General features: G+C 44.3%; 2 protein-coding genes and 1 pseudogene across 3 annotated transcripts; 2 read left to right on the top strand and 1 right to left on the bottom strand.

Moving 5' to 3' along the window:
• Nucleotides 1-8,599, top strand: part of LOC119361235 — a 19,009-nt pseudogene extending 10,410 nt beyond the window's left edge.
• Nucleotides 8,600-8,983: 384 nt separating this feature from the next.
• Nucleotides 8,984-10,555, top strand: LOC119365804 (thioredoxin-like protein CXXS1). The gene is made up of 3 exons (XM_037631447.1): nucleotides 8,984-9,227; nucleotides 9,674-9,796; nucleotides 10,099-10,555. Exons 1-3 carry the CDS (start codon nucleotides 9,114-9,116, stop codon nucleotides 10,279-10,281), a joined length of 420 nt encoding a protein of 139 aa, XP_037487344.1. The 5' UTR covers nucleotides 8,984-9,113; the 3' UTR covers nucleotides 10,282-10,555.
• A 1,512-nt stretch (nucleotides 10,556-12,067) lies between these two features.
• On the bottom strand, nucleotides 12,068-15,154 carry LOC119365803 (protein CutA 1, chloroplastic). 2 transcript variants are annotated; one of them, XM_037631444.1, is made up of 6 exons: nucleotides 14,945-15,154; nucleotides 14,321-14,406; nucleotides 13,862-13,924; nucleotides 12,801-12,832; nucleotides 12,551-12,645; nucleotides 12,068-12,457 (listed from the first exon to the last, which is right to left on the bottom strand). In XM_037631444.1, the coding sequence occupies exons 1-6, from the start codon at nucleotides 15,115-15,117 to the stop codon at nucleotides 12,373-12,375; spliced, it is 534 nt and encodes a 177-aa protein (XP_037487341.1). In that variant the 5' UTR covers nucleotides 15,118-15,154; the 3' UTR covers nucleotides 12,068-12,372. The 2 variants fall into 2 exon arrangements, with proteins under 2 accessions (XP_037487341.1, XP_037487343.1); XM_037631446.1 differs by having other exon boundaries at nucleotides 14,321-14,422; nucleotides 14,945-15,082.
• Nucleotides 15,155-17,632: the final 2,478 nt, after the last annotated feature.

Genomic DNA, 17,632 nt, shown 5'->3' with positions numbered 1-17,632 from the left:
AGGAGAGAGGGGCGGCCAGCATGGGCTGCGCGCCCCCTCCCCCCTCTGGTCCGAATTGGACTAGGAGGGGGGGGCGGCGCCTCCCCCTTTTCCTTCCCCCTCTCCCCCTTCCTTCCCCCTCCTAGTAGGAGTAGGAAAGGAGGAGTCCTACTCCTACTAGGAGGAGGATTCCTCCTCCCTTGGCGCGCCCAAGGGGCCGGACGGCCTCCCCCCTTGCTCCTTTATATACGGGGGCAGGGGGGCACCCCATAGACACACAAGTTGATCTACGGATCGTTCCTTAGCCGTGTGCGGTGCCCCCCTCCACCACATTCCACCTCGGTCATATCATCGCGGAGTTTAGGCGAAGCCCTGCGCCGGTAGAACATCATCATCGTCACCACGCCGTCGTGCTGACGAAACTCATCCCCGAAGCTTTGCTGGATCGGAGCCCGGGGATCGTCATCGAGCTGAACGTGTGCTGAACTCGGAGGTGTCGTACGTTCGGTGCTTGGATCGGTCGGATCGTGAAGACGTGCGACTACATCAACCGCGTTGTCATAACGCTTCCGCTTACGTCTACGAGGGTACGTGGATGAACACTCTCCCCTCTCGTTGCTATGCCATCACCATGATCTTGCGTGTGCGTAGGAAATTTTTTGAAATTACTATGTTCCCCAACACTTTCTTCCGTTGGCTTCCCAATGACGTAAAAACTTTCTTCAGTTTTTTTCATGGATTTTTAGGTTGTGCAAAAATACAAGTTTTTCTTGAAACCCAAGAGTGTCAGCATAGGAACCGACACTCAGATAAGGTTATTAATATGTTAGTCCAAATAAATGATAAATCATTGCATATTTTATAACATTATAGCATGAAACATACAAAAATTTAGATACGTTTAAGGCATATCGTGACCACAGTTGGATGAGAAGTATAAATATGGATTCTTTCTTAAGGGCTAAATAATATTTCATGGGAAATAATTATTTTATATGTACTAAAATAGCTTTGATGAAAAACAATTTATTTGGGATATTAAACACACCATATATTTTCTAGGGTCAAGAGTGAGTTGTTTAAGAGGGAAATATTGAAAGGGCAAAACAGAGGCGCTTCCGCACTTAGGAACAAATAACCATAAATAAAAGAAGTATCTAGTAAATTAATAAATGCAAATAAAATCATCTTAAAATCTTCATGAAAAAATTGAGTCTTGAATTTGTAATGCTATGAATCAAGCATGACTTAATCATAGCGCATTTTTAAATATAGAATATTTTGCTAATAAAATAAAAGTTTTGAAATGCAAATAATTTCTTTAAGAGGTCAGAAAATGATGCCACAAGATGCCACTAGAATGGACAACCATGGCGAGAAGAAGAATATAGCCATTTAGACCATAGTGGTGGAGATCTGTTACTGAATACGAACACGGTAGGAAACCTCTCGCTGTTGTTTAGCCTTTCATGGCATAGGCAATGTGGTAAAATGTGGCCTCCATGGATGACCCTAACGAGGACCAACATTCCACAATCACTTGTACAACCCCCTCTCGTCACCCATACATACATCTAGTTGGTTTGAAAACCATATTGTAGGCAGATTTTTTGAGATGATCTGGCTGACTTATCATTGTCAGTTATTCAAATCCTAGCATGTGATACATTTATTACATTTGGTTTTATAGTGTAACCATCTTTGCTACTCCCTCCGTAAAGAAATATAAGAGTGTTCAGATCACTAAAGTAGTGATCTAAACGATCTTATAATATTTTATTTGGGGAGTACATCATTTGTTGAGGTTATTTTCCCGTGCAACCGCCCAAAGCTTGTGTAGGCTAGTGTGAAATAGATCTTTGTGCTCGGCACCTGTTGTAATAGTAGATCACCATTATGCATCGACAAATGATAGATAAAAACTCATAAGGAAACATATTATCATACAAGCACACAACACACATACAATTATGTAATTAGATTTAACTAGAGGCATGTAATTCACATATTTGTTTTCTACTTGAACATTCACAAGCCATATCTGTCAATGGAAATGTGTCCTCAATACTCGAGTATGATCTTGGGAAAAATCCAAACATCCACAAACAACATGGCAAACTAATACATATATGGTCTTTACTTTATGACAAAACCAATGACATCATATATTTAACTCTTATCCGCATAGTATATTGACAGAGGATTGGTATGGTTCATCATATGCTAGTGGTTGCCTTATGTGTAGAAACACACCCATCCAAATGTGTAATAGTTAGTCATTTTCATGACTCTGCTATAACCTTGCACTAAATTTTGGTGCAACATTGTTTTGATTTTGTTGCGGTTAAAGGTCGATAGTGTTGCAAACATATAATGATTTTGTTATATTGTTGATAAAGTTGAAAGAAAAGTATTGACACCTTGAAAAAAAGTTGCAACAATTATTGGGAAATAAATATTTCTTAGGCACGTGATCAAAGAAAAATGTGAAATTGAAGAAATGCTTACATAAGTATATAAATTAAATACTTAATAATTATTCAAAGCATGGTTTCTTCGTACACAACATGCATTACGAGTAGGTATTGGAAAGGAAAGTTACCTAGGTTCAACCTTCAATACTTTAAGTCCGTAGAAAGGATTTATAATGCACTACAATAATATTGAGTTGTAACATGATTCATTTAAAGTTCAATTACTAACTACTAAGAATTACTAACAAGTAACAATGGTTGAATTAAATGGGTGATTTACTACAACCACATGTGCCATACACGAAGATGACCAAAAGAAACTAGAGAATGCTCATCTTACTCCCGCAGAACATAGGAATCCTAACTTATACATTAAAAATATACTCCCTCCGTAAACTAATATAAGAGCGTTTAGATCACTATTTTAGTAATCTAAACACTCTTACATTAGTTTACAGAGGGAGTACTTACTAAAGACTACCAAGTACTAACAATTAATGATGACTGAACTGCAGGGATGACTTAGTGCCACCACATATGCCAATACATGATCATAACCGGAAGAAAGTGGAGAATGCTATTCTTCCTCCCACTGAAGAAGAGAATGAATATCATCATCATCCAGTTGTAATCTCGGTGGTTGGAAAAAGTGGTGTTGGCAAGACAACTCTCGTTAGAGAAGTATATGATAAGATAGATAAGAAAAAATTTATTGTTCATGCAATGGAGAGTTTTGCACCTTATATGACGGCAACCAATATTCAATGGCAAATTTTTCAAAAACTAACAGAAGATGGAAATAATTGCACAAGAAGCAATGTCAACGAAGCTTTTAAAGAAAAAATAAGAGGCCAGAAATACTTGCTAGTGATAGATGGTGAAGTTAGCAGCACTGATTGGAAGGACATTCTGCTTAGCCTCAAAAATGGTGCTAAAGGCAGTAGAATAGTGCATATCACACAACATAAACCTAAAGAGCCACCTATCGGCTATCCTCATATCATTATTAATTTAGAATCTCTTGGACAAAAGACAGTTGTACAACTATTCCACAATAGGCTACTCCATATTGAAGTGCAAGATGGAATTTTTCATGATCGCCACCAAGACATCCACAATATCACCGAAGGATTGCCACTTGGTATTGCTCTTCTATCAGGTCTCTTACAAACCAAGGAGTTCCCTAGTGAGTGGACCAATGTATTTGACTATCTGAAGTCCAAGCAATCGAAGCGAATACACAGGATACTATCTGTGTGCTTTGATGATCTTCCACATGAGCTGAAATGTTGCTTCTTATACTTTGCTGCACTGCCGGCCAACATCAAGATTGAAGCCCGCATATTGGTGTGTTTGTGGATGGCAGAGGGATTCCTAAGACCAAGAGGTGGGAAGACAATGGAGAAGGTGGGGTACATCTACTTAAATGAGTTGATTGCAAGGAATCCTGTTAAGCCTGTGCATATGGATGAAGAAGATATATCTAGTGCTGGCAGTATCTTTGTGACCATCCAGAACAAAGTCCATGAATTTTTGCAGTTTGAAGCACAAGAGGCAAGTTTTGTGGAAGTCCACAACGGTGATGACATCCCCACATTAACAAGTGCTCGCCGCCTCTCTCTGCAGAACTCCACAGACAAATATGCTGTGTTGGCCAGTTCTTTGCCAAAGCTACGATCCATCTTCTCACATTTTGAGCAAGATTCCAACCCCAAAGAAGACCAAACTTATTTATGTTGCTCGCCTCAACTTAAGGAAATCTCTAAGTGGAAGAGGAACAAAGACATCAGATCTCATATACAAGGATTGTTGCATAGATCTGAGTTCCTCCGTGTCATCAATCTACAAGGCATCGAGATTGGTAAGAGGTTGCCGGATGAAATAGGCAATGTTGTGCATGTGCAGTACCTTGGAATTACATCTTGTTCATTGGAGGAAATCCCATGATCCATCGGAAATCTCACTAGTCTTCAAACACTAGATGTGAGGGAAACTAGTGTTCGGGAGCTCCCATTGTCCTTCTGGACGATTAAGACACTGAGGCATGTTTTTGGTGGTTTCCTGAAATTTCCTAATAAAATTGGCAAGTTGAAGCACCTACAGACACTTGACTCCATAGAACTTGATACATTGGAGCAGGATTTTGTTGGGACGTTAGGTGAGATGATCCATCTTGAGTACTTAAGGGTTGGGAATTCCTTGGAAGGCAACGTGGTGGCTCTCTCAGAGGCTCTTAACAAGCTTGAGAACCTTAGGACTCTGATCATCAAAGGTGACAATATTCCATCAAGTTTATTCACTAGCTACACCCATCGCCGCCTCAAGTTCATTGTGCTAGACGGAAAGCTGGATTTGCCATCTAACTTGAATGGTGTCCTTTTCCTTCCTAATCTCATTACACTTTCGCTGGTGAGAACAAGCATATCTCAAGAATTCATTGACAAGCTGGCTCAACTGCCCTTTCTTGCCACCCTTTCATTGTATTCCAACTCCTACAAGGATGACCTTATTGTCTTCTCTCCTGATGGATTTCGTTGCCTGAAGAAGCTCATGATTGATGTGGAAGAACTAAAGAGAGTTGTGGCAAACAATGCACTTCCAAAACTTGAAGAATTGGATATCCACTCCAAGTACGGTGAATATTATCGTCTCTTTACTAACGAAGGCATCGATCATAACAAGACTATTGTGGTTGATCTTATGAAAAAGGACAGTGTTGAAAAGAAAACGTCAATAATAAGAAGACTATTTGGTTGATCTTCTGAAAAAGGAAAGTGTTGATATCTGGTGAACAACTAAAAATGACACTCATCATCTAAAATGGTATGGTTTACCATGTTATTATTCCTATCTACTATGTGGTTATTGGACTCGTTTTATGATTGTGTGTGTGTGTGTGTGTGTGTTGATGTTGTGAACTATGTATTGTGTTAAAGGTTCTGTGTATTCACCTCACTCAAGTAGCCAAGCATGTATTGTATGCTAAGTCTGAATTCATTGTAATATTAGTTCTTCATAACTGTTGTCAATGTTGTTCTTTGTATAAAGTAATGTAATGATGTGATGGAAAATACGGTTACCATGTTCCTCAAAATCACAAATGTTTAGTGTTTGTTATGGATGGATTTAAGGAGAACCATGGAGAATATAGGTTCTTGGTAATTGCTTGGGTTGTTGTTGGTTTGAGCATCAGCATCATGCCTATCAAACATGTTTGTAAATGTCTCAAGTAATACTACGTTATGAGTAAGGGAAGGGTGGCAGCGTTTAGGTTTTAATGGCAGGGACGTGGCAGTTGAAAAAATGACATGAAAATTGTAGCAGTATGCATGATTTATTCCCTAGTTTAGCACCATGCTTTAATGACATGATAATTTATTTTCTTATTGGTATAAAATTAGAAATGACATATTAATCCTACAAGATTATTGTCCATATCTTACCTTACAAGAGTTAATTGTAATAGTACTAACCATCAGATGACCCTTTAAGAAATCCAAATAATAAGTGCCACATATATAGCACGAAGCACTTTGGCACTGATGTTTTTTAAGAAAAAGGGTCGCGCTAACTGCCACACGTCTGACAGGAAGGGAGACGCACCACACGTCTCTAATGTAAACAGATTGCCACGTCATCGCATGCATGCATGCAGGAATCTTTTTGGATTTTCAGTTTTTAAAATGTTTTATCACTTAAACGAAAAATCCGATTGAAAATCCGTTTTCACCATTAAATCCCTCGCGATGAGATCTTCGAAACTAGATCACATGTTGATATGTTTTGATGAAAATTTTTTTGAATTAAAAGTTGCCATGTCTATTACATATGAATTGCCATGATGTTTACACTGAAGTTGCCATGATATGTTTCAGCTATTTTCTTCTACATTTAAAAGTAAATTTTGACATTTATAAAACGGGGAATTAAGAAACCAGACTTGCCATGAACCATAAACTAAAATTGCCATGATACATGCACGTAAAATTGCCATGGTTCATACAAAAAATAATTTTCATGGTCAAAGTACTGGAGTTGCCATCATCAAAATACTAAAATTGCCATGATCTACAAACTAAAATTGCCACATGGCAACTTTAGTTTAAGCCCTATGACAACTGCAGTGTAAACATCGTGGCAACTTGTGGCAAAAAAAAAATCGTCGAAACATATCAACATGGGGTCTACTTTTGAAGATCTCGTCGAGACGGATTTAATGGTGAAAACGGATTTTTAGTTTGCTTTTTTATTTAGGAGATACAACATTTTTAAGCCGAAAACCAAAAAAAAATTCTGCTGATGTCATATATTCATACGTGGCAAAATAAGTGGTGATGGAGGCGTGTGAACGATGTGCAAACGCCCACACGTGTGGGCGTTAACATTTCCGAAGAAAAAACATCGGATTACACAAAATGGACTGTTCATATTGATTGGAAGCATCACAAAAATTCTCTACAAAAAAACATGATAGTGGTTATGTCAAAAGTAGTGGAGCGCAGGAGAAGACAACAAGACCACATACTCGATTAGAAGAGTCTAGAAAAAACAGCGGAGGGAGGCTAATCAAGAGTGTTGCGACAAACAAACAATTCAGCGTACCCTCCTCGGCCAGCGGAGAGGTAAGCTAGATTCCAGAAGCTACGCTAGCGTCACCCAGGGTACCGGTGCACCGTGACGCGGATCTCCCAAGCGGCCCGTTCTGGCCAGCAAAAGCCATGGGATGTTGTTGGTGCTATTTTAAAGCTCCTTCTCACCTGATAGCCATTCCTTTTTCCCTCTCTGCGAATGAGACAGCCATCCCCGTCGACATGCCACCCTGCCTAGCTCACAGGTTTTGTTTTTTACCACGATATCTTTTGCTCAATCTTTTGTATGGTCGACATGCTCCAAGCTCACGCCCTTTCACGAACTGCATAGCTGCTGCAACTGAGTATTCAACCAAAAACTACCACAATTCATGAAAACGTGCCCAAAAACTATCATTTTACAAATTTGTGCCAAAAACTACCACTTTTTGCCTAGTTTTTGACTAAAAACTACTATGTTGTGAAAGTGCCCGATTCACCTCTTCTAAACACCTTTTTGACAGATGGGACCTACACGTCATCACCAACCTTCTTCTTCCTCCTCTCCCCTCTCTCTTTGGCATTTAAACAAACACCTCTTGTGCATAGGACAGAAGCAGGGGAGCTCCTAGACACCACTCCCCTGAGCGAGCTCGCACGCCACGGCCCGGTAACACCACCACCGGGCACCTGCATGGCCTCCCCCTTCCTCTCCCTACACCTTCCTAGCCCCTCCCCGCCCACCGCGACGTCGTCCCCGTTCTTCCCGAATCGCCTAGTCCGGTCTGGAAGGTGCAGTCCGCCGTCCTCCTCCACCTCGTGCGCCTCCTCCTCGACCGCCGCCTCGCCTCCGCCGTCACCTTCTTCGCCACCCCACGCAACGCGCACTTCATCCGTGCCGGGCTCGTCGTCGCCGGAGCCGCCGACATCGTCGAGCTTCCGTTCCCCTCCGAGGACGCCCGGCAGAGCACGAACGAGCTCCCGTCCTCAACGCATCTCATCGACTTCGTCTCTGCGGTGGCAGCGCTCGGGCCGGCATTCGTGGACGCGCTTGCATCGGCATCGGCTCGTCACCCTCGGCATCGGCGGCTTCGCCTCGTACATCTAGCGTCCATCCTGTCGCTGGAGGAGGAGCTGAGCTGGGTGACCTCTGAGCTCGCCGCGGCGCAGGCAAGAGTGAGGGACATCGAAGAGGAGAAGAAGAAGACGACGTCCGAACAGCTAGACAAGGCACGGCGAGAGGCGGAGCGAGCCAAGGCGAGCGCATGGCCGACGCAGGAGGAAGTCGCCGCGGGCAGGGAAGACGCGCGAGTGGCCAGGGTCGCGGTCCAGGCTATGGAGGCGCGGCTGGAGGCCGTGTCGCGGGAGGTGCTCGCCGCGAAGGCGTCGGCGAAGACCGCCGCGCCCAGTGCAGGAGCACACCACCGCGGCGCCCATGGACTCGCCCAGCAGGAACCGAGGCAGCGGCATCACTGGAAGGTCGCTACCACACCGTCATGGCCAGCATCTCCTCGCCGATGTCCTAGGCCGCCGACTGGTGCGAGGGTGAAGCTCACCTGCTTCCCTCCCATGCACTGAAAGTGTTTGTTAAAATGCCAGAGAGAGGAGGAAGCTCGTCAGCCCTGATGGATGGGCCCCACTTGTCATAAACGTGTTTAAATCTTGTAAACCGGTCATTTTCCGAAAGTGGTAGCTTCTTGCCACGGGTTAGTAAAAAAGTGATAGTTTTTGGCAAAACCTTGTAAAGTGATAGTTTCTGGACACGTTTTCATGAAATGTGGTAGTTTTTGGTTAAATACTCACTGCAACTAGGTCATTGGTCTAGTATAGCAGTAGTAGTAGAAGTAGTAAAACAAATAAATACCGGAACCGGACAAAGCGAGGCGGGACCGGGCCTGACCCGGCGCGCACCTGCAGAATATAATCCTGTGCGCGGTGCGGCTTATCTGATGTGAGCGCATCACCAGCGCGTAGTGGATTGCCACTTCCTTCCTTTGCCTCCTTGCCTTTTCTCTCTCGGGACAGACAGGCTGTGATTTCCTTCTTCTTGTTGCCGGAGGAGGAAGAGGAGATAGACTAGGGAGGCGGCGGCATGGACGTGGAGATCCAGCGGCCGCGGGAGGTGGGCAGCTGCAGGGTGGTCAAGGTGGACAAGGAGGCCGCCTGGGAGCTCTTCACCACCCAGGCCGCCAACGAAGGCCGCACTGTGCGTCCTCTTTCTTTCCCTCCCTCCCCCCTCTTCTTCTTCTTCCCCCAGCCCCCCTCTTCTCCTGCCACAATTTCGTGTTGATTCTCTGTTCGATTCTCCAAGGCCGGATTCTCCGCCTTTTCATGCCGTGGGTCCTCAAAATCCCACATTTATAGTCGGAGATCTTGTGCCGTAATTAACCGCCTTCGCGTGTTTGAGCCCCCCTTATTAAGCAACTAGGAGTAACTTTTTCCTGTAAACGCAATTCATGGCGTGTTCCATCCTCTTCTTCTGCTACCTGCTTGTCTTTTACAGATATACAGAAAACAAAGTAGCACTGTTAATTGATGAGAAAATGCATGGCATGTGCCTGATGATTACTTACTGTGTTTCAGAGTGCTGTTTTTTCATGTCGACTTCAAGGGTGACTTTGGTTACATTGATTATCCCTACATGTTGTGCAGGTCGCTGCTCACTTTGGGGCATCGTGGTGCGTCACGTCCCTGTCCATGAACTACAAGTTCGAGGAGCTCGCCCAGACCCACCCCGACATGCTCTTCCTCTTCGTCGACGTCGATGATGTCCCGGTAACCAATCATTCACTCCCCTAATTATTCTCGCCACATGGCTTGTTATTGTTTATACGCTTCAAAGCATCACATCATTCTTCGACAACAAGATTTAGACTCAACTTTCTTCAGACTGAACAGAGAGGGGCTACCTACTCAATCAAATGATAAATTGACTCGACGTCTTGTCAAATATCTCAAAGATTATGGCATGCTCGTTTCTCAATAAACAAGAATTACCCAAGTTTGTAATCTGTTCTCAACATGTGGCCTAGTTAAGCGGAGACGTAATGATATGTTTTGTACATATATATTTGCAGGGCGTGTCTTCCAAGCTGGGGGTGAAGGCCATGCCCACCTTCTTCCTCATCAAGGGCAAGGAGGTGGTGAAGAAGATCGTCGGCGCCAACTCGGACGAGCTCCACAAGATGGTGGACGCCTCCGACGACGATTCGCTCGGCTCTGCTGTCACCGCTCTCCCTGACATAGTCATCGAAAAATAGCTGTTTTGCCGTCTCTGAATCTTATCCGAGTGCTGTTCGCTTGGTTCCGGTGTGTGTGTGTGTGTGTGACTCTGAATCTCATCTGATCTGATCTGATGTGTGTGCCCCTTCCCGCTAGAGGAGAGTAGGGCGTGTGACTTGGCTACTGGCTAAGCTTAATTGTTGTCGATTAGTATATGCGTGTGTTCTTATTTTGGGGTTGGAAAAATGATGGTTCAGTGTAACTGTTCGCACACTTGTCCGTTAATACAGTTGTGTGTGTGACTGTCTGACAGGTGCTTGATCTTCTTTGCTCCCTTGTTACATCTTACTACATGTGAGATGAGAATTTTCTCTGGGTTGAACTAATAAAGGCGGGGAAACGATGTGATCTCTGCTTCATCACCACAAAAGTGCAGATACAAAGCCAGATGATTTGGTTATTATACTGAACTTTCCCTGATTATGCAAGTAGCTGCTACTGCTATCTTGTTAGCTCCTCCCTCCGTCCGGAAATACTTGTCATCAAAATAAATAAAAGGGGATGTATCTAGATGTATTTTAGTTTTAGATACATCCTTTTTTATTCATTTTGATGACAAGTATTTTCGGACGGAGGGAGTACGTGGGTGGATAGGTGGATCATATTATCGATCTCGGTGTTGGTACAGGTGCATCTGAATCAGTATTTTTCTTTGGGGAGGTGCATCTGAATCAGTAGGCAGATTCCCACTGAACCTAACCACCTTGGAATGAACAAAACTGCAACCCTCTTGCTGGCCCAGTGCATCATGTGACCAGATCTCCAGACCAGACCAGCCACATGTTGGATTCAGCTCAGTGGTGCAGCCTGCAGATTACCCTAGTACCATCCAAAGTAAAAAGGGCCAACTAGAAAGCCAAAAGAGGATACATTATTGGAGAGGACTTTTGTCAGTTGTGGTACACACCACACAGTGAGGACAAAATCACTATTCTGACCCTTTCAACGAACTTTGTCACAAAATGAACTCGATGTGAAAGTATTTCACGATCTGACCCTTTTAGCAACGCCACAGCCCGCGGCGTTTCTGCCCAATATAGAAACGCCGAGGTAGTTAGCGTTTCTGACCAAGGAGAAACGCCGAGGCAGCTAGCGTTGCGGACCAGGTAAGAAACGCCAAAGGCGCTGGCGTTGCTGCCCATCATTGAAACGCCAAGGGACCATGGCGTTTCTACCCTCTTTGGTCATAATTAATTAGCCTTATTAGTTAGGCTGTTCATCCACATTTCACATGGAAAAGGGCAGCAACGCCATGGTCTCTTGGCGTTTCAATGATGGGCAGCAACGCCAGCGCCTTTGGCGTTTCTTACCTGGTCCGCAATGCTAGCTACCTCGGCGTTTCTTCTTGGTCAGAAACGCTAGCTACCTCGGCGTTTCTATGTTGGGCAGAAACGCCGCGGGCTGTGGCTTTGCTAAAAGGGTCAGATCGTGAAATACTTTCACGTCGAGTTCATTTTGTGACAAAGTTTGTTGAAAGGGTCAGAATAGTGAAAAAGCCCACACAGTGACAGACTGACATCGACACATCGTCCTCAACATGCATGACATCCACTGTCTCATACTCCGACGGAATTACCCTCACCCACTGATTACAGATAGATCTCTACTTTATCGGAACTCTAGTAGCTTAGCGAGGAGGTAAAGCGCACATCATTCCTCTCTTTTTTAACCGCACGCCACGTGCTGCCGCCTCTTCATCCAGCACATGTACCAGTGCTTGCTCTGAAAAAAAATGTCACACATGCATGTGTTGTTGTTCCGGGGTTTGATGGCAGATAATACCCATGGTTTTTCTTTCAAGAGATTAGCTGAAGGAACATGGTGATGAGATAATCCACGAGCGCGACAAGAGGAATTTGTGCAGTCGACTTGGCGCTACACGCTTCTGAAAGTTTATTTGACCCTAGGAGACAGTACAGATCGACCGATTCGTCGCAGCCACGCCATAGACGCACAGAGGCCACTAAAGTCTTTCTGCACAAGCACAATGTCCCAAACCAGAACAGACACTCCACACCACTAGGTACTCTACTCACAGATGCGGTCCATGGGAAGCAGCTCTGGCCAGATTAATTCTCCCTGGTGCTGTTCTTGAGCCACTCCAAGTACTTGAGGTTGCCTCCGCTGATGGGCAGCGCAATGACTTCAGGAACGCTGCATAATCAGACAGTAAGTATCCGTTCAGCATGTTCATCCATACTTTGTACTGACAAGTAGATAGATCTTGACAAACAGGACACAACTTACTCGTACTCATGGTTAGCTTTGACATGTTCAGTCAAGGCATTTAGAAGAGATTCTCTGGTCTTGATGATGAGCAGCTCTTCAGCATCAGTTTGCACCTGAGGAATGGACAGATTGGGGAAAACTAAATATCAGTACTTTTGTAATGGGTTGGTCAAGCATCCCATGTAAGGGTGTTTCATGGTGAAAAGCTGTGACTGGACAACGAACACTGCAAGTTAGCATGGCCAAGAAAGCATCAGTAAAAATGTACCTTTCCCTCCCACCAGTAAACAGATTCGATTCCTGGAAAGAGACAAGAATGCCAACTATGAGATAGGTCAAAGAGCAAACAATAAGATAATATGGTATGATGACTGAAAAAAGATTGCTCAGTAAACCATGTACAACAGAAGAAACTATCATGAGAAGAGAAGATGAGGCGGCTTACCTGTTGATGGCCAAATGCATATCCGTCAGTTTAGTACACATATTTTACTGTCAGTAAAGAGTACAGTTTGCTAAAAGATTCTGCAGTCATTGCACCAATATGATCTAAGCAAACAAGCAAGTCACCCATGCCAACTTGCCCGCGCATCACCGTTTCCACAACTATTCCAGTTCCAGACTTCCAGTGCATATGTACAGGCAGGCACAAGCTATGGTCTACAATTAAAAGGTGTCTTGAAGATCTTGGTGATGGTCAGACGTTCAGTTAATTCAAGTATAATCTCAAACGGTAATTATGTTGAACCTCAGCTACCACAAGTTGGAGTTATGCTTCTTTCATATAAATATTTTTTGTCAGCGACCAAGTAGAGTTGGCTATCAAGCATAACATGTCTATACTCCATCTCTAATATACTACCATCCCTAATTCCTACTTCTATAATTACGAAGATGGTTCCCTGCAGCCCTTCATTTTCACCACGATTTTCACTTGAGACCCCATAATGTCATCAATTGAATACATTTTCATCAAGTTTAGTTCCAGCAGTAGTGATGTCACGATGCTGCACCTGACAGGTCAAATGATGATGTACACAGCCACATGACTGTCCATGCTACATTCTGGAAAACTCAAATGTCCAATGGTCATCCTGGTCCATTGCTGACATTCGATTCAAGGCAAGGGATAGAGAAGCCAATTTGCTAAAGTGCACAACATCGGGTTTGAATGGAAACTGGAAGAGATGATAGGTTCAAGTGATAATTGAAAACTACTGTAGAAGATGGTCAACTGGAGTCAACTATTCCATGCAAAAATAAAAGGAGTCTACTACATTTGAGTGTCTAGTGGCACAGAATAAACAAGAGAGAGAACATAGTTCCTACCAGGCACTATGTTCACACAAGCAGCAAGTTTCTCACTGATAATGCTTGCTGATAGCTTTTTGCCTGCAGCAAAGGAAAATTAATAATAAGATAACTGAAAATAAAAGACAGCCATTTTACATTTCTTAGTGCTGCTTAAGAAAGAGATCAAACTCGCCAAAAAAATATCATATAGACATCTACAATGGGACCATTGAACAACATAACAGCGACGAGATTTTAAATAGAAATCTACTCCCTCCGTCCCATAATGTAAGACGCTTTTTGACACTACACTAATGTCAAAAAACGTCTTACATTATGGGACGGAGGGAGTAACTCAGATGCACTATCAGATGTGAAAGTAAGTTCAGTTAGTCAATTAATAGTACGGCTTGTACTTGGGATTAGGATTAATTAATGGGATGGTAACATGCAACGATGATATAATAATAGAAAACAACAACATAGTTAAAGTACCTGCTTCCCGATTTGGAACTGTCACATATACAACAATGGAAGGCACGGTCGTGGAAGTAGATTCCATTCTAGCAGAACTTATCGCCCTGTAAAGTTCCAGAACTGATAACTGATTATCAACTATTATACATTACAAAAAACAAAATAACCACAGGCTCGCATAGAAATCACAGTGTTGTAAATATTAATGTGGTACTACTTTAGATTATCGAATTCTTAGCATCAATGCAGCAACAGAAACACATCAGTTTTTGTCTGAAAAGCTATGAGGGTAACTGCGATAATTTGCAAAACTTTTGATCCAAAGGTGACTGACGAGTGTCGGACAAACATCGTATGCAAATTCATCAGACCTGTAACACTTCTATCTTGTTTTATCCAGCCAAGCACACCGCGACACAGGTTTCATACTTCTAGGTAACAGCAATCCACGGATGATTGTAGACTGTAGCTACACAACTAGTCTACGAGCTAGCAATCAGAGAAGCTAAAGACGCGACAAGCTGAACCATCACAGCCAACCAGCGCGGCCTTTTTGCGAAATTCCATGAATCTAAGGCACGAATTGTTACTAATTAACTGATGGCGGAGAGGGAGGGGGGAAAAGAGGATTATATGAGTTACCGGAGGAAGGGGACACGGCGAGTGGAGAGGGCGCAACCGGCTACGGCTCCTAGGCTGAGGAAGAGGAGAGCCCCCGCGAGCGGCGGTCGACGGGGCGGCGGGGCGGCGGCGGTGGAGGAGGCGGCGGTGGAGGGGGAGAATAGGGCTCGGAGTGGAGTGGGGAAGAGTGGCATCTTCTATTCGTGGCCCCACTTGGCTGGGTTGGGCTGGCTGTAGCGCCGTGGATTCGGTTTAGCGAGAGCACCTCCAATAGTTGATGAAAAAGTTGGTGATGAAAAGACATTTTAGGGTAGGAGATAAAAGATTATTTTGGCATCGCAACTGTTGTTGCTTCAACACATGGCAAAAAGTGATGTCCAAAAAAATAAGAACCACATGAAACATGACGATCCGATGGCGGGGAGGCCGGGATGCGGATCCGATGACATGGAGAAGCTCGACAGCGACGCCGGGGAAGTTCAGGGCCCGTGGCAGGAGCTCGGGGATGATGGTGTGGTGCTAGAAAGGCGCATCGGCTCAATGGTGGTAGCGACGGTCATGTGGGGAATAGGACGACACCTAGTCGACCTCCACAGCAAGCCCCGCTGTTGCAGCGCCCATATAGGATGGTGGAGGGTGGGAGCTGCCGAAAGCAAATCGGACGGCGACAATGGGGCCGGTCACATACGTCCAAGCGGTGGGATGGTGGCTGGGATGGGGCGGGTGTCGGACTCGTCGTGGCGGCGAGATCCAACTGAAATGGGCATCGGTGGCGGCGGGTCGAACGATGAGGAAACTTCCATGGGGCGGTTGGCTTTCGCGTGATTGCGATTTGTTCTTGCGGGAGTAGGTACAACGCTGCAAATATGCAGCATTTAGGTCTAAAATTTAGGATGCCCAACATATTTTTTCATCATCATTGGCAGATACATTATTTGATGGAGCATTGCGGAGAAAAGGAGAATTTTATTTAAAAACTATAGGTGGCAAGAGTTCCTCAATACATAGGGATCCTCTCTTTCAAGCCAAACAACTATACAAGAGTCAATATGGCTATAATTCGTGAGACGGTCTACTACCCTATTCTTATTCCTAGTAAGATTTTGGGGAATAAACTCCCGCTCCTCTGATAAAGACTTAATCTCAGCAACCAGGTTAAGCGGACCGCAACAGGTTATCATTTGTCAAGATGGACAATGCCTCAGAAGAGTCTGATTGAACAATAATCGGCAATTCCGTATGTTGGATAGCTAAAGCCATTCCTTGCAGCAACGCGTGGATCTCTACCTTAAAAGCTTCGTTACAATTAAAGATGCCATACTATGAACACAAAGAACACATGGCCATAAAAGGATATTGTGTTCCTTCTTCTCGTGTACCAAACTCCAAACATCATATCAAGATAAACCCAAAAAATAGCTAGTCTGTCTGCTTTTGTCTCAAATTGTATGACCTAAACACCTTCAAAACACACACAGGTGCTATACTAATAATTTCTGTTCTTTTCGAAATGACAAAATTCCTGCATCCATTAAGAAGAAAAGAGTTGCTCGGCTAATTAAGAAAAACGGTGCGAAAACAAGATTGCCCAGTTAATTGTGAAGAACTGGGTGAAAATCATCACAACCGCTGAGCGGCACACACAGAAGATATCCCGCGCACACCACTCTAAATAGGGCCTCGCCGAGACAGCACGCAGACGTCATTGTTATCACTTCTCCCCTAGAAGGCATCATCACCATCTCTGAACTATGAACAAACGACTCCGACTTCGCCGTAAGCAATCGTCAGACTCAACCCACACTGTAGAGGCCAAGTGGAGTCGTCTGAAGATTCATGCCAGAACTCAATCACCTACGGTCGGACAACACAGTTCCGACTCTAACAGGGAACTACAAAGGACAAAACCAGGCACGGTTGGCGCCACAGAAGATCACCAAACAGCCATCTGCAGCTAGTCAGCATATGCCACAGGGACCCTGTCGCCGCGGCTTCGAATTCACATCAACAAACATATCGAGACGATCCCATGGACGCGTCGGAGAAGCGCCGACTACCGCAAGCATTGTCGCATGGCTGACATTGCACTCACCATCGTTGTTCCCACAGAAGCTTGGGCGTCAAAACTACTATCATCCATTGGTCCCACTCACCGATGCCAAGCTCCAAAGATGAAGCCCCCAAGAGGCTATACGAAGCCAAGGCGCCGCCGTCGTCCGATCACACAAGATCAAGTGTTTCCCCAAGAGAGGCTGTGATGGCCGGATCCGTGCGGATGGAGTACGACAGCAAAGCGGCGATGCCTTCAAAAAGGTTAACGACGGCCACATCCGCCATTACCATTGGTCACGGCATAAAGTCGGGACAGGGTCTTCACCCAAGCTCCCGCACCACCTCAGATGCTAACAAATTACACTAACTCTAGATCATACTAATCTGAAACTTTGGGCACCTAATCAGGAAAAGACACAAATGCATGAGCTGCTGAAATGACAACATGCTACCTCTTGGTAAACCATATCATAGGGTGAACAGGTGATACAGAGGCAAAGATCGAGATCGGGATATATTCATCAACTAAAAAAGATTGGTCCTATAATCCACCCACTTCCTTCACTGAAATGAGGTTCATTTTTAGTTGATTGTACCTACAATTAATGTCAGGACACTAATATCCTCTCCAAGTTCGAATGGGGGTGTCTGAGAAGC

The sequence above is a fragment of the Triticum dicoccoides genome, chromosome 2B, assembly GCF_002162155.2.
Source record: "Triticum dicoccoides isolate Atlit2015 ecotype Zavitan chromosome 2B, WEW_v2.0, whole genome shotgun sequence".
NCBI classification, from domain to species: Eukaryota; Viridiplantae; Streptophyta; class Magnoliopsida; order Poales; family Poaceae; genus Triticum; species Triticum dicoccoides.
Note: the sequence above shows the minus strand (reverse complement) of the source record. Positions and strands in the feature narration are given on the sequence as shown.

Bases quoted from the DNA above. Each gene is read 5' to 3' on its own strand.
- LOC119365803 (XM_037631444.1), bottom strand. From the start codon at position 15,117: ATGCCACTCTTCCCCACTCCACTCCGAGCCCTATTCTCCCCCTCCACC. The intron at 14,407-14,944 runs GTAACTCATATA...GGAACTTTACAG, and splicing joins CGCCGTGTCCCCTTCCTCCG to GGCGATAAGTTCTGCTAGAA. The intron at 12,458-12,550 runs GTAAGTTGTGTC...CTGATTATGCAG, and splicing joins AAAGCTAACCATGAGTACGA to CGTTCCTGAAGTCATTGCGC.
- LOC119365804 (XM_037631447.1), top strand. From the start codon at position 9,114: ATGGACGTGGAGATCCAGCGGCCGCGGGAGGTGGGCAGCTGCAGGGTG. The intron at 9,228-9,673 runs GTGCGTCCTCTT...CATGTTGTGCAG, and splicing joins CCGCCAACGAAGGCCGCACT to GTCGCTGCTCACTTTGGGGC. The intron at 9,797-10,098 runs GTAACCAATCAT...ATATATTTGCAG, and splicing joins TCGACGTCGATGATGTCCCG to GGCGTGTCTTCCAAGCTGGG.